Source organism: Sturnus vulgaris, chromosome 20 (genome assembly GCF_052056855.1).
Source record: "Sturnus vulgaris isolate bStuVul1 chromosome 20, bStuVul1.hap1, whole genome shotgun sequence".
NCBI lineage: Eukaryota > Metazoa > Chordata > Aves > Passeriformes > Sturnidae > Sturnus > Sturnus vulgaris.
In genome coordinates, this window is record NC_142262.1 from 7,550,505 (window position 1) to 7,571,375 (window position 20,871).

Consider the following 20,871-nt stretch of genomic DNA (forward strand, 5'->3'; position numbering starts at 1 on the left):
TTTGGTCAATGTCTGATCCTCCCTCAGTTTTGCTGATATTTTAGCAGAGATGTTCATGACTCGAAGATCAATTGGTCTTAAATTTATTATTTAGAAATACGGTGAAGTAGAAGATTAATGATATCACTTCCATCCCTGGAGGTGTCCAAGGCCAGGTTGGAGGGGTCTTGGAGCAACCTGGTCTAGTGGAAGATGTCCCTGCCCATGGCAGGGAGGGGATGAGATGGGCTTTAAGGTCCCTTTCAATCAGAACCATTCTGTGATTCCATGTTCTGTAACTGTGAGTGGTTTTTATTTTTTGAGGGTTTTTTGTATGAGTGGGGGTTTGTTTTGTGTGTGTGTTTGTTTTTTAAAATATATATTTATATATTTTTTTATTTTTATTTTTAAATCTTGCCAGGTGTTATTTAGTGGCTAGAAATTACAATTCTACAAATTGTACAAATAACGATATTTTAAGGACCGAGAGATTTTCACCGCTTTAAATAGGAGAAGGTTGCCTTGCTAAAACTGCATTTCCCATAGTGCACAAGGGCTTTCAGGGCTGGGTCAGCTGATCGAGACACCGAAATGTTCTTTATTTCCTGTGCAGTGCATGGAAATGTACGAGTGGCTCATCTTCCCTTCGTCAGGTGATTGAGAGGCCGGGGAGCGCAGTTCTGATTTCTACAATGCCGAGGAGCTGAGCCGATTAACCTGCTCAAAATTGGGAAAGCTGCACCTTTGGGACAAAGGGATGTCATGAAATAACACCCTGCAGTCAGCCCTGCAAACTTCATGGGAACAGGTAGAGGAAATCTTGGCCTTTACCTTTTGTACAGACCTTGTTTTTTTTCCCAAGTTACCGATTTTGTTGCACATTATTTAAAGGGGTTACCGGCACTCTGGCTTAATTGATATTTTCTAGCAGCTAATAAGTAGCCTTAAGTAATCATTATTTTCGAAGCTTACTTTCTTTTATTCTTTTTGCTTCTTCTTTTTTTATTTTAATTTTTTTTTTTTTAACAGAGATTAAGAGGAAACTTTTAAAAGAAAAAAGAGTTTTTCCAGACTGAAGTTGTGGACTTGGGAAGAATACACAAAATGTCTTCGGAAGGAAAAAAGCTTTTCAACATCATTATTTTGGGGGTCTCATTTATGTTTATATTCACTGCTTTCCAATCCTGTGGAAATATCGCGGTAGGTGTGACTTTCAAAATGTGCCACGTTTTTATCTCAGTTATTTATCCTGGCTTGTCTTTTGTGTGCTCTAATGTTGCTTTATTTGGGATTTTCTAATGTGCAAGATACTTTGACATTTAACTTCTTTGGGTTTAGTTTTAAGTAGATTTACGTGTTTAACCAAATAACTCAGCAAGTTATTTCTTTAAGATAGCATAGCATAGTAGAAAACTGAGCATGATTGCTTAGAAAGTAGAAAAACATTATAAAATGTTTGAACTTTAAAATAGTGTCTACTTTGACACTTGTCATGTTGGACAATTGAATTACACTGAACCTTGCATATTCTATATTCTGTGTAGTCCCTTTCAAAATATTTGCCTAAGTTATTATTAACCATGCTATTATTAACTAGATTTTCATAATCTAACAAACTAAACATTGAGGGGGAGTATGAGGATAACACCTGACAAACAGATTTCTACAATTGCTAAACTGCCAAGTCACCTTCCAGCTGAAGTTATTTGCTGCTATTTGGTATCTTTTTGCAGAGCAAAAATTTAGCACAGCATAATCCAAATTTACTGTTACTATTTAAATTTTTAGACTCTTGCTACTGCCAGGTTTAGCCCTTTAACTTTCTGAGCTGCTTGCAGTGTTATTAGTTCTGTTCCTGCAGGGCAGTTAGATTTCAACATCCCCGTTGAGCCCACAGCTCTTACAGCTCTTTTCTTGCACACAAGAAGAATCCTTGCTGGGTTCAGACTGATAAATGTCCTTCACTGCATTATGGAAATAAATACTTGGGGTAGTTCTTGTAAGTCCTAATGCAGTGTGATGCTTTCTGTGAGCTCTTAAGTGCAGCCCAGCGATCTCAGAAATTCTGCAATGAATTCAGCACCTCACCAGATTGGACTTTGTGATCATGCAATCATGTAATTCATTGTCATAAAAGTCTTTACGTGTGAGTTTCAGTCAGGTCTGCCTGCCAGTCCAACTAACTTCATGGTCTCATGACCACTAAAGCTGATTCAAGGGGAAAAAAAGGAAACAGGAAAATAACGGGAAGCTGAAAAGAATGGAAATTCTTATCAGAGATTCATAGTTAGGTCAAGTTAAAATATTTCTGAAACTTCTCCTTTTCCCCCACTTTTAAAATTAAGATAGTCATACCTATCTACGTAAGAGAGGTCTTAAGTGAAACAAAAGTTTTGTGAAGTATTTTAGGTCTCTTATGAAATCATGATTTAATAATAAAGTACTAATATCTTCTTCAAACATAGATGTTTCCCTGCCAAATATCTCCTGCATCTTTGTTGTGGAGATGGTGTGAGTTGTAATTAACATTTTAAATTCTTTTAAGTACTTCGAAGTGTCTATTGATGACGAATTCTAGTGCTTAATACTGACTTCAAACTGATGCAGGTGTTCTCAAAATACAAGATAGATTCTAACATATTACAATGTGTGATCTTCTCACAGCAAACTGTTATCACGAATTTAAACAACACAGACTTTCATGGCAGTGGCTACACGAGGTAATTACACAGATTTTCTTCTTACTTTGCTCCTTGCAGGGTGATCTTAGTTACAGTTTCATCCAGTAGAGAGACACTCTCAAGAGATTACAGTGTTCTGCTGACTTCACAATTTATTGACACACTTAAAGCAGTTTAAAACAGGCTTCTCACAGTTCTGCTCTGAATTATTTGCAGCTGAACTACATATCTGGTTTACATGTTTTCTTTGTAGGGAGAAAAGCCACTATCATCACGTTCTCAACATTTTACCTTAGGAGGTGAAGAGGTGGAAGTTTAAAAATAATAAAACTGCTAACTCAGGCCTTGGTTGTTTGCCTTTGTACACTGTGTTTGTGTAGGACAGGTGGTGTGGATCAGCTCTCAGGAAATAAAACATAAATGTGAAAGGAGCAGTCAGAAAGACAAGCAAAACCACAAAAAGCCACTCTCTTGGTTGCACTGGCAGAGTCAAACTCGTCACACATGACCAGGGACCTTTTGCATGCCAAATTAATCTGTCATGTGGGAAAACCTGACTGCTCCTTTGAAGGCTTTGCTGTCTTAATTTAAACTAAAAATGCCACTGGCACAAAATGTGTCTGTAAAATTTCTATGGTGTATTTGGGATAAGATGAAAACCTCACTGACAGATAAATGAGGTTCTAGAACATTCTCCTCTAGGTGTAGAGGGTACAAAATACAATAACTGCTGTTCAGGCAGTTTGACAAATGCATGCTGTGAATTACAAGATGTCATTGCCTACAATAGTTTGGGACTCCATTCAGCAATCCAGGGAATACTGTACACTCCTGTATTCCCATGTGGAGTGCTATGGGTGAAGGGAACAGAAGAAAATAGGGAAATGTTTTTGGCCATCAAAGTTGTGCTGTTAAGTTGTGTATGTACTTAACTGGATATTTTGAAATCCAGTGATCACTTTTAAACCAGTTGCAGTGATAGCCTATATTTTATTTCATGTATTTAATTGTTTTTGTTTTTTATTTCTGTAGCATGTCCATTATTTATGGAGTATTGTCTGCATCAAATCTTATATCACCTTCATTGGTTGCAGTAGTGGGTCCTCAATTCTCCATGGTTGTTAGTGGTGTGTTTTATAGGTAAGTATTAATTTTGAGGTTTTGCCTGCTTCCTTGGAAATATTTTTTTAGTTGTTTCACGTCTCAGGCTCCTGTGCCATACATGAAATTGTACTGGCTAAGAAAAGCCTCTCACAGAGATACTGCAGGGGTGTAACTGCAGAGTACTTCAGCCTACTGGAAACAGCACATTTTTTTTCCAAGCATTTCCAGACTTTGCTGACTGTGGAATTGAGGTTATGGTCTCAGATTAATAACTATATAAAAAAACATTCTATATGCTTAGAAGGGTAAAAACATTTTTCACATACAACCCATTTTTCAACATCCCTTAGGAGAGAGTATCTGATTTAGAAGCACCTAAGTGAGGCATTTGATTGTTAAAGACACTGTTCACTTTAGGTCAGTATTCAATGAACTGATCTGTTCTGTTCTAGCCTATACATTGCAGTCTTTATCCAGCCAGCTACATGGGCTTTCTACACTGCCTCTGTGCTTATTGGCATTGCAGCTGCTGGTAAGCATTGCTCTTATTCTGCTGGTTTTTATGAGATTTGAATATGCCTTTAAAATATTTTTATTTCCTGAGCAATGTATTCTGTCTGTTTCAGTCCTCTGGACAGCCCAGGGAAATTGCTTGACTGAAAATTCGGATGAAAACACCATTGGAAGGAACAGTGGAATATTTTGGGCACTCCTACAGTTCAGGTAAGCTTTATTTGTTAATTTCTTTTTTCTTGGTTGTGTACACATTCTGCTTTTTACATCTTTTTATAAATAGGAGACTGGATTGAAAAATTCTCCCCAGGGACCTTGCAGTCAGTGGGAAGGAGAGATGGAGGCAACGTTTTTATTGGTGTTATGCATTACAGAACAGGGAATGAAAGAAAGTTGAACATTGCAATCTCAGCTCTTGAGCTGTTAAAAGATACATTTCTGTTAGGGGGGCATTTGAGGGATGTAACAGCAATCTTGGTGGCTGTGGAGGGCTGTGCCAATTTGTGTCCTTTATCGAGGGAGAAGGTGGTTCTCACTGCCAGGGTGAACATACTGAAGTTGGACCTGGCAGTCAGAAAAGAAATCTTGTTTTTGATGGTTCTCTGATATTAAACTTTGAGTGCTGCTCGAAAAAAAATCCACAAAAGGCTCAGCATCAGTGACAACAAGGCAGTGAATGCTGTGTTGTGGCCATTAAGTGTTTTGTGCAGAGATAGTTAATGCCTCTCATGAGAATGTAATGCAATTAGTGTATAGAGAAAAATAATGAAATTATGCAAGAAGATAGAGCTGATGGCTTGAAGAGAGACTGAAAAGGTTGGGACTCTTTCCTGTGGAGGAACAGCAGCTGAGAGGGATTATACCAATGTGTTACCCAAAATTATGGCAGCAGAGGAGCTGATTGTAGAGCTGTTGCTCGCCAAATGCTGCTGTGCTGGAGCTGGGGTCACTGGGTGAGAATAAGGAGAACTGGTTTGGAACAGATAAAATTCTTTGTGCAGTGGGTGATTAAACTTTTGGAACTTGCAGCCATGGGAGTGTGTGGAGTTGGATGGTGTGAGCAGAATTGAAAAGGAATCAGACAAATTCATGGGAGACAGGTGCACAAATGGTTCCTGAAGAGATATCCTTTCATCACCTCTAATACAGCAGTTCTGAATATTCTGCCAGAATTTATATCTGGGAGATAACCAGGGGAATGAATTGCAGAAATGCTTAGGGTGCTGAGCCTGCATTGCTAATGCTGCTGTGGGAATGGGATCCTGGGCTGGGAGAACAGCAGCCTGAACCAGGGGCATGCTTGTGTTTGTAAAGTTTTCACTTCCACAATTAACCCCTCAGTATGGTATCAGAACAGCAATTTCCACAAAGCAGCTGATTGTGTATTTTACAGTGAGTAAAATACAAGGGTCAGTAAGAGGAAAATTGGCTCTAAAACTGCTTTAAATCATTAATTCAGAATGACTGTATTTTGAGAAATAGTAGTTAGGGACACAGAATTTACTTGAGCTGAAGCAATACTTCAGACAAGACACATGACCCTGCACAGGAAGTATTACAAAATCACCTCCAGAAATATGTCAGCTTTCTAACCTATACCCTTCCAAAATCAGAAGCAACTTAGATGCAGATTTCCTAATTTTTGCCATCACCTTGTGTCTTGATTTATGAAAATGAATAGCCAGCATTTTGAGGCAGAATCTTAAAATTTTGGGTTTCATATAGAAGCAGCTGCCATGGAGAGTAACTCATATCTTTATTTCTTTCATGATTGCACAGCCTTGGAATTTTTTTTTTAATAGAATAGTACTACTGTGGTGCTACAACCCTAATTTTTTCATTGAATGTATTTTTGACCTTTTTTTTGTTCTTTTTGTTTGCAGCTTGATTTTTGGAAATATGTATATATACTTTGCTTGGCAAGGAAAAACTCACATATCAGGTGAGTACTGCTTGTTTATATGGCCAACCTTTAAATATAGTAGCAAGAATTAACAGATAAAATAATGAACTCCAAAGTGGCAGGAAGCTTACACAAAAGCAGACTTTTTTTTTTTCCCCAGTTTATTGTAGATAGTCTCTTCTTGGAGATTTTTCACAATAGCTACTGTGGGATTTTCCCTGTGCAGGCACATTTATGCCAAAATACACCTATTTGGGGGGAAGGTCTTCTGGCTGTATGTGTAATATTAGACACACTATCCTATTCCAAAGTAAGCTCCTGGTGTGGAGTGTTCTTCTAAATCATAATGGAGATTGATAAAGTGGGTGAAATGAAATATGAAATAAAGGAAAAGAAAGGAAATCCATCCCAGTTTGCTTCATGTCTGCATTAATTGTGCTGGCACAAAGCAGTGTAGGAGGCAGAGGCTGAGGTGGGGCAGCACTGCTGGCAGAGTGGAGAAAGAACTTTCTTCCTTTCTTGGCATAGACTATGAGATGAACTTCCTGATGGGATTGTAATTAATGCTGTATTTTTTCCATTTGATGTTGTGCTAGACTGGCAAAGAGCAGGAACTGGAAAACAGTTCCTGCTTTATTCATGTTCTTGACAGGACTTGTTCTTTTTCAGGACTTTATTCATGTTCTTGAACTAGACACTGTTGAGATTCTCTTTTTAAAGGAAAGATTTCTGTCAGCTTTTTAAGCCAGGAAAAGTAGGGGGGTGGATTCACTAAGAAAAGTGGTGAAAACAGATTTTAATAACCAAAAATGAATGCTGCTAGAAAATCAGTGCTCTGTAAACAGATAAGTTTGATTTTCCTGCTCTATAATTGCTGATAATTTTCCTTATTTAGAATATCTACTAGAATGGTCAATTCTTTTAACCTTTAACAGATGATTTAATGCTGCTCTAGTCAATCAGGAATAAGATGTTGTCTTTTAAATTATAATTATCAGGCTTCAGAAATAACAGAGCAGAAGGAACAGTTCACTTCTTGTTTCTGTTAGCTCCATTTTTTCAGGTTCTCAAACCACAGATCAGGTTTGGTAATGAAACACTGGCTAAATTTAAAGGTCATTTTCTGCATTCCCTCACCTGTAACACAAAGGTTTGAGTGTTATTGGAAATATTTGAGACACTTTGAACCTGGGGGGAGTCTCAAATTCTGTGCATTCCAAATATCACTGCTCTGCTAACCACAGAATAGAGCAATTAACTGTGAGGCAGTTCTGCTGTTACATTTCCCTCCATCTTAAATGTCTTGAGATTCCTCTTTATTACAAAATTTTATATCAAACCATAACAGCATTTAAAAATCAAATCTTATTTTACTACCTATATAGAAATAGCACAAGCATTTCAAGCTGTGAAGCACATCTCTTTTTGGATCTGTGATGGTGCACGAGTTATTTTTAAGACAAGTTTGCATTTGTTGTTGAGCTAAGGGGGAAGTAAATACAAGCATGGGTAATATCCTCAGGGTCATGCATTAGTTCAGTCATAACTGTTTGCTGTTACTTTTTTCCCTGCTTAGTACTGGTAAATGGGAGTGGCTTTTGTGTTGGATGTGTCTGTGCTCTGCTGCAGTACCCAGCTGGTTCAGCAGAGTTGCCCCCTCCAGCTGCTGTGACAGTTACTGAGGTTTTGGTGGCTTTAATGCCTTTGTAGTTCCCCAGCCTACAGTTTATGATCTCATGGTGCTCGTGGTTCTGATGCTGGTCAAGAGATTCTCTTAGAAATCTCAAGGGGTTTGGGGCAGTTTGTGTCCACTCTGAATTATATAAGTCTTCCAAGATGTACTTCCTTCTGCTAATAATTTATGCACTTCCTTTAATTGGCTGCTCCTTGGTCAAAGCCTTTGCATGGCAGAGAATGCGAGGGACCTCTTTAATTTGCCGATATTTTATTAGCACCATAAAACTGAGACAGGAGTTTGCCAGCAGCTCCATGTGGAAGGTAAGCTAGAAAATTAGTTTGTGTTCAACACTGTAGCATGTGTGTGTTAGTTGTTTGAAGGTAGCTGGATTGGTTTGAATCTCTTCTGCACATCTGGTCATGGCTCTTGTTTGTTTTTCCACAGAGAGCGATCGCAGAACTGTCTTCATTGCTCTGACTGTTATCAGTCTTGTGGGCACAGTTCTGTTCTTTCTGATTAGGAAACAAGAGGACACAAAAGCTCCAGGGGATGATGATTCCACTAATGAAATCCTGGGGGAAAGCTCGTAAGTGTTGATGGCAATAACATATTGTCACATCTCCTTGTTGCACAGGAGCATTGTGCATTCACTTCCCTCTGTGCTGGAAACGTGAATGTTATCAGCAACCTGGAGGATTCACAGATTTAACAGAAAAGTGTCTGTATTTTAACAATGAGAATATATGAGAAATAATGTTCTTGATATGGAATATTCTCAAGGGTGAAGTTCAGTACTGCACATGAAGTTTTTCCTTTGATAAGCAAGTGCCTTGCAAAAGATGCCCTTCACCTCTTCTCCAGTGATTGTTATTAAATACTTTAATGTTTTATCTTGCCCTCATCAGCCCATTTGAAAGGCTGAAATAAACAGAAAATACTCATTTTTTATAGATTGTTTTACAAACTGGAACATGTTTTTCCTGTCTTCTCTAAATATGTCTGCCACCCTGATAAATACATTAGAAATGCACAGTTACACTGATTCAGTGCGGTTTTGCCTGAGGCATCAGCTTAAATATTTTTGCTTTATTTAAAGAACAATGAAAATGTTAGAAAAACATCAGTGAGTATGCCTGTGGAAAAAATGTTGAAAGCTTAAAATGTTCAAAAGAACGGTTCTGTTAAGCAAGCATTCACTAGTGCAGGCAGCAGATAGATTTTGCGGTTACTTTAGATCTCAGAAACTTTTAAAAATACACTGGCATATTCCAATATATAGTGCAGGGCTAGAAAATGTACAGAAGGTTTGAAAGATGAAGGTGCCTTCCAGCACAGCAATAAAATGTGGTTATTCTCTTCCAATTTGACCAAGTAATTTGTTTATCCAGGTCTGCACGAAACAAAATGATGAGAGCAGTGGCTGCCTTCAGTAAGTACAATTTCACATCAGAGTTGCTTCAGCAAAACCTGCCATCTCCTTGCCAGCTCCCTGTGTTGGTGCTGATGATATGATCATGTACAAACCACTTCAATCACATACCTGAGTAGTCCAGGAGAGACTTGGAGTGTTCCTCCTTTGATGTGATTTCACATCCAAACTGCTTTACAACAGCGTCCTTGGACAGATGAGCACAAAAGGAGCAGGTTACTACCTGGGAAAGGCAGTGGGATTGAAAAAGAAAAATCAACAAACAAATGAAGATAAAAAGAAGTCATAGGCTGTTTGATATTGTCACCTAGTTAACCATTTAGAACTGAAGCATCTGCAGTCCACTTTGAAGCTTGATGTGTTCTGCCTGAGACTGTTAAGTTTGTTGTGAGGATTTGGGGATCTTCTCAAAATCTGTTTATCCTTTCAAGAGACAATTGCCATGAACTGAGAGTACAAAAATAGAGCAGAAAATTGTCTGATAATTGAAAACTGTGCATCTCCTCTTTAATATTTCCCCCACTGCACTTCTTAAAAAATACAATTTTTGGATGGCACGTTTCTCCTAGATGGCAGGTCAAGGTTGGTTTATTTAGCACTCTGCTGTAATAAACAGTAAATAAAACTTTAACTGTTATTATAAACAGTTTGTTTAATAACCAATTTTTGCTTTAAGCAAAGAGCAAAAGTAAGTGTAGATTATCTTAGTAGTATTTCCAGAAATTTTATTGATTTTCTTTTTTATTTCTTTACAGAGAAATCTATTACACTGAGCTTTACCAAAGAGATGCTGCTTCTCAGTGTTACCACAGCCTACACAGGTATGGAGCCAGCAGAGTTTCACCATGGAGCAGGGGCAGGGCATTGTTTGGAATTTTAACCCCAGACTGGAATTTTAACCCATATCTCTGCAACCATTATTTGGATATTTTAATTAATTAATTTTGGGTTACTCGTGATGTTTCTGTGTCCTGGGAAGTGTTTCTGTACAGGAGGAGAGGTGCATCCAAATCTGCAAGTGCAAAATTTACAGAGCTGGCTTTTATGGGGTTTGATATTGCACTATCAATAATTTGGAGATTGTTTAATGCAGTTGTATTGCATTTGAATTAAAGGAATGTTTGTACATCACACCTTCATTAAGGTGTGGGAGGTTCCTCATGCTCTTCATTTTAGTCTTGGTTTTATTAGGAGCCAGCTTAGTAATTTTCAACTGTTTTTATCAATAGGATTTGCTGTGGCAAGGGTTCTCACTCTTTTTAACAACTTTTAGGTAAACTTGGTCTGCCATCCTTGAGACCAATGTATGAGTTATAAAAATATATTTTTGTCATTTTAGTGATTCTTCCACAAAAAAAAGCCCTATAAAATGCTTGAGTTGTTTTTTGAGGGGTTTCTTGCTCCTTATTTGGCTTCAGATGTAGTTTTGTTCATGATCAAATTAGGTTTTTTTATAAAATAGATGCACTTTCAGAACCTAAGCTCTGAGTGACCGTTAGGAAAAATTATTGTTATGTGAAAAGAAAAAAATAGCTGTAAACAAAATATAAACATTGCAGTTTAGAGCAGCTCCTGATAGAGAAATAGCCCAAGTAGCTCTGGAGTTGGGTTGCTCCAGCCACTAATCTGAGTTACAAATTACACCACAGCATCTCCAGTGTTGTGTTAACCCAGATTAACTCACAGGAATTCCTCTGGGGCTGGGAATGTGGAGCAAGGTAACAAGGGAAGGGAGTCAGTCAGGTTTTGCCTGAATATCCTGAAATTTGGGTTTACAGGTGGCATGAAAATAAATCAGTCTAGACTGGGGAAAAAAATATCTGCTGCCATCTTCTGGATCTGGGTTGGTGTTGCTACTTTCAGTAGGAAAACAGAAAATTCCTTAAGGCCAACAAGGGCTTTTATTCCAAAATTGCTGGTCAGGTTAAGATGCTCCAAGTCCAGCCTGTTTTTGAAGTTCATCCAGGGCAGGGTGTGCTGTACCAGGGTTTGGCTGCAGCCAAAAAGCAAAGGATATAAATTAGAAAGTTTTATTTTAAGCTGTTTTTCCCTGTTTAGGAATAACATTTTGTGTTGTTTACAGTACACTTTTTTATTGATATTTTTATACTAATGGTTGCTCATGGTCGGATTAGCTGGGCCAGTGGTGTTACCTTTCCTCACACTAATGGCAATAGAAAGAAAGAGGATTTAAAACAAATAGCAGCTGTTCTTTCTCAGCTTAAATTCATTATGTATATATAAGAAAGTTCATTTTAGGATTCTTTGCTCCTTATTGTTATTTGGGGCTGCAGGGACTTTTAGGAATGCCATAACTTGAAGAGGGGGGAATCCTTAAATGAAATCGTGCTTTATTTCTTCAGTTGCTTTGAGTTATTTGACGTGGCATTTTTCATTTGATGAAATTCCAAAGTTCTTGAGAAATAGAAATATAAACTGTGTATTTAGGTGTTGGGTCAAGAGTAGCAGCACTGAACCTGAGTGCCTGTGACACCAGTTAGTGTGGCTTTTGGTATAGAAGAATATAATAATTACATAGTTTAAAATTCCCTCTTTGCTTTTATTACCCACATCTCATTTAAATATATGATTGGAAAGATACCTGAGGGGAAAACAGCCTTTGGACATAAAGATTTTTTTCATTACTTTTATGAGAGTGCATCTATCAGTTCTGTTTGGTTTCCTTCCAAGGTTTGGTGTTAACATTCTTTTCTGGAGTGTATGGGACGTGCATTGGTGCTGTGAATCGGTTTGGCAGTGAAGAGAAAAGCCTGATTGGTCTCTCTGGTATTTTTATTGGTGTTGGAGAAATCTTGGGTGAGTCTAAATTTGCTACCTTTTGACAACAGAAAGGATGAGGGGGATGTAGTTATTCAAAATGATTTTTTTGTGTTTAACTCAATAGTGTGTTTTGAGCTTCCAGCTATAACAATGTGAACACAAAATGCAATAGTAGCAATATAATGGGCACTGTGGTTCCTTACTGCACTGTGAGTTATACCTTACAGTGTGTGAAGGGGATGTAGACCAATTCTAATATTCTGCATTCTCTTTGGATTAATGTGGAGGAATACACAGACTTCAAATGTGAGAAGCAGTGGGCTGCAGTGTTATTAGGGAATTGGCACCATTTTACTATTCTAAATGCTATTTTGAAACAATATTATGTTTGCATTTTTATTACTTCCTGAGTGATATAATTTTAAAATTTTTGAATCAATGCTTACATTAAGGATTTCTTTCTTTAAAAAGTTTGCTTGTGTTAAATGAGATGTGATATTTGAATAAATTTGGATACAGTTAATATTCATTAAGTAAATATTTCCTTTTTTCTGTAGACTCAAGTACTGAGGTGTTTAACAAAAAACCACTATTCATTAGCAGCTCAGATCCGTTGAGTTGCATGTTTTTACAATTAAGAGCTAAGCACAAGGCTGTCCATTTTCACTTAGTGCTGTTGCAATACTGAAGGAAACTGGCTGCTGCTTAAAGACTTGCCAAAAGGTGAAATATGTTCATCAGCAGCCATCTGATCAATCTCCTGCCCCATTTCCCTGGCAAACTCCTTGGGGCTGTTTGCATGTCAGTCAATCTTTGTTATCCAGTGTGAGAACGTTTATAATTTAAATTGTCAGTATTGAAATCTTCACTTTTAATTCAATTCTCTCCTCTTTCCTGCTCCTGCAGGGGGAGGAATCTTTGGCTTGCTGAGCAAGAAGAGTCGCTCTGGCAGGAACCCAGTGGTGATGCTGGGCATCCTTGTACACTTTATAGCCTTTTATTTAATTTTTTTCAACATGCCAAATGATGCCCCCATTGCTCCCATGGAAGGAACAGATCAAGTTGCTTATATGATTCCAAGGTATGTGGGATTTTTTTGCCTTTGGCTGCTGTAGCTCAGGATGTGCATAAACAGCTTGTTTCTCTACAGAAAATTTCTTGAGTTTTCTTTCTGTGTGGTGACTAACTCCCTAGGAAAAGCTTTCAGGAATTCTGTTTTTATTAAAGGTAGATATTCCACCAGTGTGCACTCAATTTAGGAGCTTGAATGGCATAAGAATAAAAAGCCTGGGGATGAATAATGGCAGTTGTGTCACTTGACAACTGATGTTTCTGACATGTAGCACAATTGCAAGACCACCATCTATTGTAGTAGCTGTTAAAAATTCAGTTTATTTTAAAACAGTCTTGTGCTCAGTTTTACACCAGGGAGCACCAGCCTTGCCCTGTTGCAGTGGTTTCCAAAGCCTTCCAGTGCTGATTGTCAAATTCCACTTGCTCTGACTGCAGCCTGCCCCTTGCAGCACTCAGTATTAGGGGGAAGAATATAGAAAGCTTTCTTATCTCATCCTTACAACTTTCTTTTGGGCTGAATTTTTACCAGTTTGTGTGAAAATCCTGTACTGTCAGTTTTGCAGACCCAGCTGCTAACTTGCAATTCCAAGCATTTGTGCCTGTGCAGGTGACTGGTCTTAGCTGGAGTATTTTTCTGCCAAGTGAATTGGTATTTCTCTAACATTCCTGCAGATTTTGTGAACTCACCATGTGCCTCAGCTTTTAATCACTGCTGTGTAGGTTTTGTAGCTCCAAGCACTAAAATGAGATATTTTAGTGATTCTAATTCAGTATAGAGTTGACTGCAGGTAACAGTAACAGAAGTCTTGGCATTCAAGAAATTAAAGCTGATGAAATGACTCCTTTTGCCAAGTCAGGCATTCCCAGTTCTTTTCTAGGGAAATAAAAAGTGTGATAACTTTCTTCTATTTGCAGTTTCCAAATAAATCTGCCAGAAACAGTTTATAGATGTGTGAGCTGTTTAAATGAATGGTTTTTAAATTGGAATTGCTTTCTCCTTCAGCAAAGAGGTGGCCATGCTCTGCAGCTTCCTGCTGGGGCTGGGGGACAGCTGCTTCAACACCCAGCTCCTCAGTATTTTGGGATTCCTGTATTCAGAGGACAGTGCTCCTGCCTTTGCCATCTTTAAGTTTGTTCAGGTATTGCCTAACACAGCCTTTTGGAAGTAGGATTGTTGGGATATTACTGAAATGCTGGGTTGGGCTTTTTAATGAGCTGAGAAAAATGTTTCTGCAAATTATTTCATGTTGAATTTTGGTGGAAAGTAATTTTGTGAAGCTGGAAACAGTTTCCTGGACTGTGATCTTAAAGCTTTGTCTGCGTTGTTTCTAGACAAAGTGGTTTGAAATACCAGAGATTTTGGTAGTGTTTTTACCAGTTAGAAATACCAGCTTGCAATGCTACAAACACTTTGGAGTTTGGTGTTTTCATTTTCTACACTTGAATGCTGTTTAAATAACAAGTAAAAACGAAATCTGTTGTGGGACATGCCAAGACATATGTTGAGGTATAATGAAGCCTCGAGATTCTCTGTCTACTACAAAAGCATTCTGAGAGCTTCATATTAAACTGTGTCTGTGTCAGTTTGATAATCCTTCTGTAACAGCACCAGCCTGGAAATCTCCACTGATAATCTTTTTTCACTTTGATTTTCCTCTCAGTCCATCTGTGCTGCAGTTGCCTATTTCTACAGCAACTACTTCGTGCTGCAGTGGCAGCTGCTGATCATGGTGCTCGTGGGCTTTTTTGGAACAATCACCTTCTTCACGGTGGAGTGGGGAGCAGCAGCAGCCCTTGCTGCCCGTGGCTCAGACTACAGCAGCATCTGACCCCTGTGCCAGCCCTGCTCTGCCAGGAGGAGCAGCACAGGAATGCTTTTTGGGAGGTGTGAAAAGGTGAAAGAGGTCGAATTGCTGCAGAGGTTGAGGTGGAGGAAGCTGCTACTTCAGTCCAACTGAATGTGAAACAGGAGGGAAAAAAATGTCACATTTGAAAGGCTTTTTTTCCTTGCTTTGATCATCTGAGCGTGGTATTGTGTTGTTAAAAATCTGGTATTGGAAATGGAAGGAAATGTAGGGACCCATGTATTGAACAATTCTCTTCTGAGATGTCCTTTTCAGAATGTAATTGCCTAATTTCACTCTACCATGCACTACAGAATTAGTTTGAGGTTTTTTCCCTTAAATTATTTTTCCTATATTCTAGTTCTACAGACATTTGAATTCCTGTATTGAATGAGTGATATTTTTATAAGGTGTATTATATTGCAGATCGTGTCTGCACAGCTGAGAAATCAATTTGGCATTGAATTTTTCAACAATTAGATGTGAGGAAGTATTTCTGTGGGAAATGTTGCCTTATTCTGTAAACCTCAGCTCCTTGTTTCCCAACCATTTGTTTATTAATCCGTTCCATGTGCTTAAGTTGTCAGATCCGTGGGGGTTTTTTGTTTGGTTGGGGTTTTTTTTTTTTCTGTTTTGGGCTTTTTTGGGTTTGGTGTTTTTAATTTTTTTTTTTTGGTAAGGAAGTCAATTAAGTTATATTGTTTTATGATAGATTTTACAAGAATTTGAAGAAATCACCCTTGGCCATCTAAAGAATGGGATCCCAAGGCCTATGAAATATTGATGGTGGAAAACAGCTTCTGGCTCAGCATCTCAGAATTGAACTGTGTTGGGAAAGGTGCTGAACCTTCCTCAGGGTAGTGCTTTATGAAGGACCATAATCCATGGCTTCCCTCCCAGAATCCCAAATAGCTCTTTTGAGTTCAGTGACATTTTCATCATAAAATGATGAAAATCTGTGATGGGAGAATAAGACAACTTTTGAAAGAAGTAGTCTCAGAATGTGAACTGTCAGAATAATATTGCAGTGTTTATTCTACTGCATAACCTGAAACACTTGTCCCGAGTTGTTTTATTCAGTCTGTTTTGGGAAAATCACTGTAATCTTACTCTTTACAAATAGAAAAGCAAGGTTACTGGCATAGTAATTAAATTTTAATCCAGAACTGTTATAGATGAAGTAACAGGCAGTGACTTTATTTGCTTGCATAAAACTCTGAAGTACTTGCAGTTGTGTTTGTCTGGTGGGCAGAGAGCAGGCATGGAACACAGAAGGTATTTTTAGACACCCCATGGAGCTATTTTTAGAAAAGTACCGTTCACCAACCTTCTTTTATGCCCAGTCAGAATATTAATGTCTTTAAAGACAAGTTAAAGAAGACTCCACTGGTGACGTGTCAGTAGCTCCCTCGTGTTGTAACCGTGTAGGAGTTCCCAAAGTTGACCCTGGGGAGGGAGGGTGGCATCTCCTGTGACATTTGTTGTCACTTTTGCTCTCCAGGAGCAGTGTCACAACTCCCGTGGAGCACAGCCCTGGTTGAGCACAGCCAAACAGCCCAGGGTGATCTTTTTACGGGGAGAGAGAAAGGGGTTTTTAAATTCAGGGCAGGTTTTTGCTGTGAGATCAGCAAGGTGTTAATGGGGGGATGAGAGGGCACCTGAACATCCAGCAGGCTGAGAAATCTGTGAGGACAACCTGGAGAGAGAGCCTCGTGTGTATTCCCAGGTGATTTAATGAATGATGTAAAAGAGAATGAGGCTGAACATGTGTTTGAGTGAGGAGTTACCAGAGCCATTCCAATCTGTCAGGCAGCCTGAAAAAGCATTCAGTGTTCAATCAATAAGTGATTAATGGGACCAGCAGCACTGCAAAGCCTCTCTCTCACCCACTCCTGTTATCCTGCAATTTGAAGCATACAACTTTTATAAACTGTGCACTACAAAGATGTGCATTAAAAGGTGCTGCCAGTGATTAAAATTCTCTTGATGCTACACATTTTTATTTTCTCCAGAGTACCAAAAGGGATAAAGAGCTTTTTATTCCAGATAGGGAATTACTGATTATTTTTTTTTTCCTCCAAACCCTTTGGGGGCCCTGTTTTCCCCATCACATTAATGAGAGCAGAACGACTTGAAAGTTCACAAGGAGCAGTTTTTTCTTACAGTGTATTTGGGGAAAAAATCGTTCTTGGGTCTTGTGATGAGTAACTTGTAAGTGCTTTTTAAACAATGTCATTTAATTGTAAGTAGGTTATGGCTCTCATGAGATTGCTTTTTAAATTGATCCCTTTTAATGATGAACTTCTGTGATGTTCATTTATCATATAAGAATTATATGAACTATTTTATTAGAAATTAAAAGTGCTAAGTTTATGTAGTTTCAAAAAGCATTTTGAAACCAACTCAGAGGGATACTAATGAACAAGGACTTGTGGGTTTTCAGCACCTCTGTGAATCTGATGCTTTACTTTTTTTTTCTTTTTCTCTGTTCCGGTCTGACTCAGTATCAGATAATCTTAGAAGGCTGCTCAGAACTATTTATAGGGTCATTAAAGGGAATTAGTATTGCTCTGTGACAAGTTTAACAAGAAATCATGACATTCTCCAAGCTGCATCATGGATAGCTACTCTTTTTTACTATTAACTAAATAAGTATTGCATTTGACATTTGATCTGAAGAGAGAGACCTCTGTTATTCAGGCTGCTGTGAAATATGATTGCTTTTCACTTATTCATATTTCTTTAATATGCCAAGAGGTGAAAAATCCTCTCCAATGTACACAGTTGTTCATTTGGTTGAAATTTTCGGTGTGGCAGTATAAAGAACAGTAACACTGACATCCATTTATGATTCCATCTCTTAATCTGTTAATCAGCATTTACCAGCCATGAGGCTGCACTCCCTTCATTTCACCTCGGTGGCCTTTGAACAATTTCATGTTAATCTGAATTGGAAGCTCATTGTTAAATTAAGAGGGATTTGAAAAAAAAAAGGCTTTTGCTTTATCTGTGGGTTTGTTTTATATTCGATTCTTCATCTTTATAAGCAAAATTATACATGAAATTGCTTTGGTTTATTAAAAATTCCTCTTTCATTTCTTTCCCCTCATTCTTTTAGGGTGTTACTATGGTTTAATATCTTGACATACCACATCCTCAAGCTTCTCAAACAAATGCTAAACAGGAAATGAAAACTGCTTTTCTTGTCAACAGAGTGCCAAATAAGCTGCTACAAATTAGTCTTTAATGAATCTCATATAAACATATCTGTATTTTGTCTTGCCAGTTGGTTTTCATTTTGATACGTGGATGCATGAACTGGGAATTTCTACAATTGTGAACTTCCTTCCTAATTAATGATGTGGTTTTACTTCTATTATGTTAATTTAATTAGGTACAATCTATGTTAGAGAGTTGAAATAAGGAAGAGAACAATTTATTAAAAAAAAATTAAAAATCATTAAAATCTATAATTTTCTGCAGGTACAGCTAAACTCTTAAGGGATGTTAAAAAAAAAAAGTCCCAAACAACCAGAACCCCTAAAAATCCTTAACCAAGGTCCCTTTCTTAGCAGAAACCCTTCTGTGGTACAGTTATGAAAAAAAAGAAATCTTGTGCTGGTAAGATCTTCGAATGTTTGTGACCATTTCAAAATATACTGGAGAGAGAACTTCCTGGTGGGGTTTGCTGTGACTTTATGGAAGAATAATTTAAGTGTGGAAGAGCATAAATTCAGGACCACGTGTCAGTTAAGCAGACAAAATTCCTCTGGACCTTCTTGGAATTCCTCAAGTTTCTTTCAGCTGATGAATGTGGTTCCCTGCACTCCAACCTAAGTGCCAGTAAAGAATGCACAGAGAGGTGTGTGAACAGAGCACTATATTCTGTATTTTAGGACAAACATTAATTGTTTGCTCTGAGTATAAATAGGAAATGCAATGTTCAGCATCATGTCAGGAGCCACAGTACCCACCTTGGACCCAAATTGGGCAAGTGTGTTAGTCAAGGCACGACCTTACAATCATTAATACAACCATTAATTTTCCTGGGGAAATGTGTGTTTGAAGGCTTTATCCACACCTCTATTTCCCTTGTAGACCCACACATGTTAATTGAATGGCAGCAGCAGTTAATAACCATGTTTTCTTTGATCCCTGTCTAACATGCAGGCAGAAATAATAAAAGATGGGATAATTTAGAGATGGAGCTGAACTGGGAAGTTTGCTGCTTTCCAAGGACTTTGACCTTCTGATATGACCATGCTGGTTCAAAAGCAAGATTGAGACTGTTGTCGTTTTCATGGATAAATTGAGAATAAATTTCTTTTCAGAAGTCATGTTAGTACCACGGAGAAGCACCAATAAGAGTGAGGAAAACATCCTTAAAATGCAATAAAGAGCAAATCTGGAAGTGAGAATTAGTCTCAGTGGGCACATGAAAGGGGTGCTTTGTTGAGTTTGTGCATTGGAAATTGAGATTTATGTTTAGTTCATACTGCCTCTGTTAAATTGATTATCTCAGCTGTTGAAAGTCTTCCTCCAAGCTCTCCTTTCTCTTTTTTTTTTTTACATTTTGACACTCTGCAGAAGTCTAAATGATGGAAACTTTTTTACCTTTAAAAGGTGTCCTTGGGTTGGAATTAGTGGTAATTGAGAGCAGGCTCCCATAATGATTATCCCTAATGGAAACTGATTTCAAGTGAGTTTACTGACTCTTCCTTTCATGCTCACAGCCATGCAAATAAAAGCGAATTACAGGCATTGTTTTTGTTAATAGGCTCGTTAAGGTGTCGGGATTGCTCTTTGTCACTGTTTTGGGAGAGGGAGGCACTGTCTGAACTGATGGAAATGCTTTCTAAGAGCCGGCTTAGGGAAATGGAAGCGTTTGGTTTAAGGTAAGTAATCCTTTGGAAATGCTTCATTCTGGTTTAGACTCACACCAGTGAAGTGTCACAGGGAAATCGGGGTCTGCTCCAGCCTTTGCTTGTTCCCTTGTCCTGTCTGAGAGCCCACCTTGAGGAAACCGATGCTGTTGTTGGGAGAAGTGTCTAAATATTGGTTTGGGGCTTTTTGTTGCTTTCCTTTGTCAGGATCCTTTCCCACAATTTCAGTTACTTTCCTTTCAACTCAACTGATCTTCTCTGAAAGACTCCAGAAAAATCAATCAGAATCGTGGAGTGCTTGTGTCCTGTTTATCTAAATTTAAATGTGGCTGTGGAGGGCTAAAAGTCAGGATTCCCTGCAGGCTCCATCCTGCAGCTGAGGGGAATGGAGGGAGCAGCTCTGCTGCCTCTCACTTGGCTGGATAATACATGAAATAAGTCAATTGCAGAGGTGAAGATTCTCAGGGTAACAATAGCACAGATGAATTCTGCCTGCTGCATTTTCCACTCGTGATTCAGTAATTTGCAGATGGGCCAAAATCCACTATGATTTCACCAGTGTGATCTTTGGATGGCCTTGGCATTCTGATTTCTGAGGGAAAGAATCTGTATTCAATACTTGACTGTACAATCCTTTGTGTGAAAAAATGGAAAAGAACCTTGCAGGTTAACTTGCTGTGCACAGTCCTTTGAGTCCTGGATAAAAGGACATGCAGGAGTTTGCACTTCAAAGTTAATCATGAGGGGAGGAAAAAATAGAAGGTTTGTGTCTTAAATGAAAAAAAAAATAAAATTAGTCATTCTGTCATATGAAAAGGAAATTGCTATTTAAGGTCACTTAGTGAAATTAGCTTCAATTAAGCATCCTTTTTAAATGCAGTGCTTGTTGTCAGAGCCACTCATCTTGTGCTAATGCCTGACCTGCTGAGTTTATGATTCATAATCTGTGTAAAAAACCCCTAAAACACCTAAAACCAAACAGGTTATTATCTGTGTAATCAG

General features: G+C 38.3%; 1 protein-coding gene across 2 annotated transcripts; it reads left to right on the forward strand.

Annotated features, from left to right (window-relative positions):
- The first annotated feature begins 568 nt into the window (after positions 1 to 568).
- MFSD11 (major facilitator superfamily domain containing 11) lies at positions 569 to 16,040 on the forward strand. Of its 2 annotated transcripts, XM_014889200.2 has the most exons (14): positions 569 to 787; positions 1,009 to 1,179; positions 2,644 to 2,699; positions 3,693 to 3,800; positions 4,217 to 4,296; positions 4,391 to 4,487; positions 6,161 to 6,219; positions 8,303 to 8,444; positions 9,247 to 9,287; positions 10,043 to 10,108; positions 11,979 to 12,104; positions 12,975 to 13,149; positions 14,146 to 14,281; positions 14,804 to 16,040. In XM_014889200.2, exons 2-14 carry the CDS (start codon positions 1,084 to 1,086, stop codon positions 14,969 to 14,971), a joined length of 1,350 nt encoding a protein of 449 aa, XP_014744686.1. In that variant the 5' UTR covers positions 569 to 787; positions 1,009 to 1,083; the 3' UTR covers positions 14,972 to 16,040. The 2 variants fall into 2 exon arrangements, with proteins under 2 accessions (XP_014744686.1, XP_088032853.1); XM_088176727.1 differs by lacking the exons at positions 569 to 787; positions 2,644 to 2,699 and having other exon boundaries at positions 1,056 to 1,179.
- The last annotated feature ends 4,831 nt before the right edge of the window (positions 16,041 to 20,871 follow it).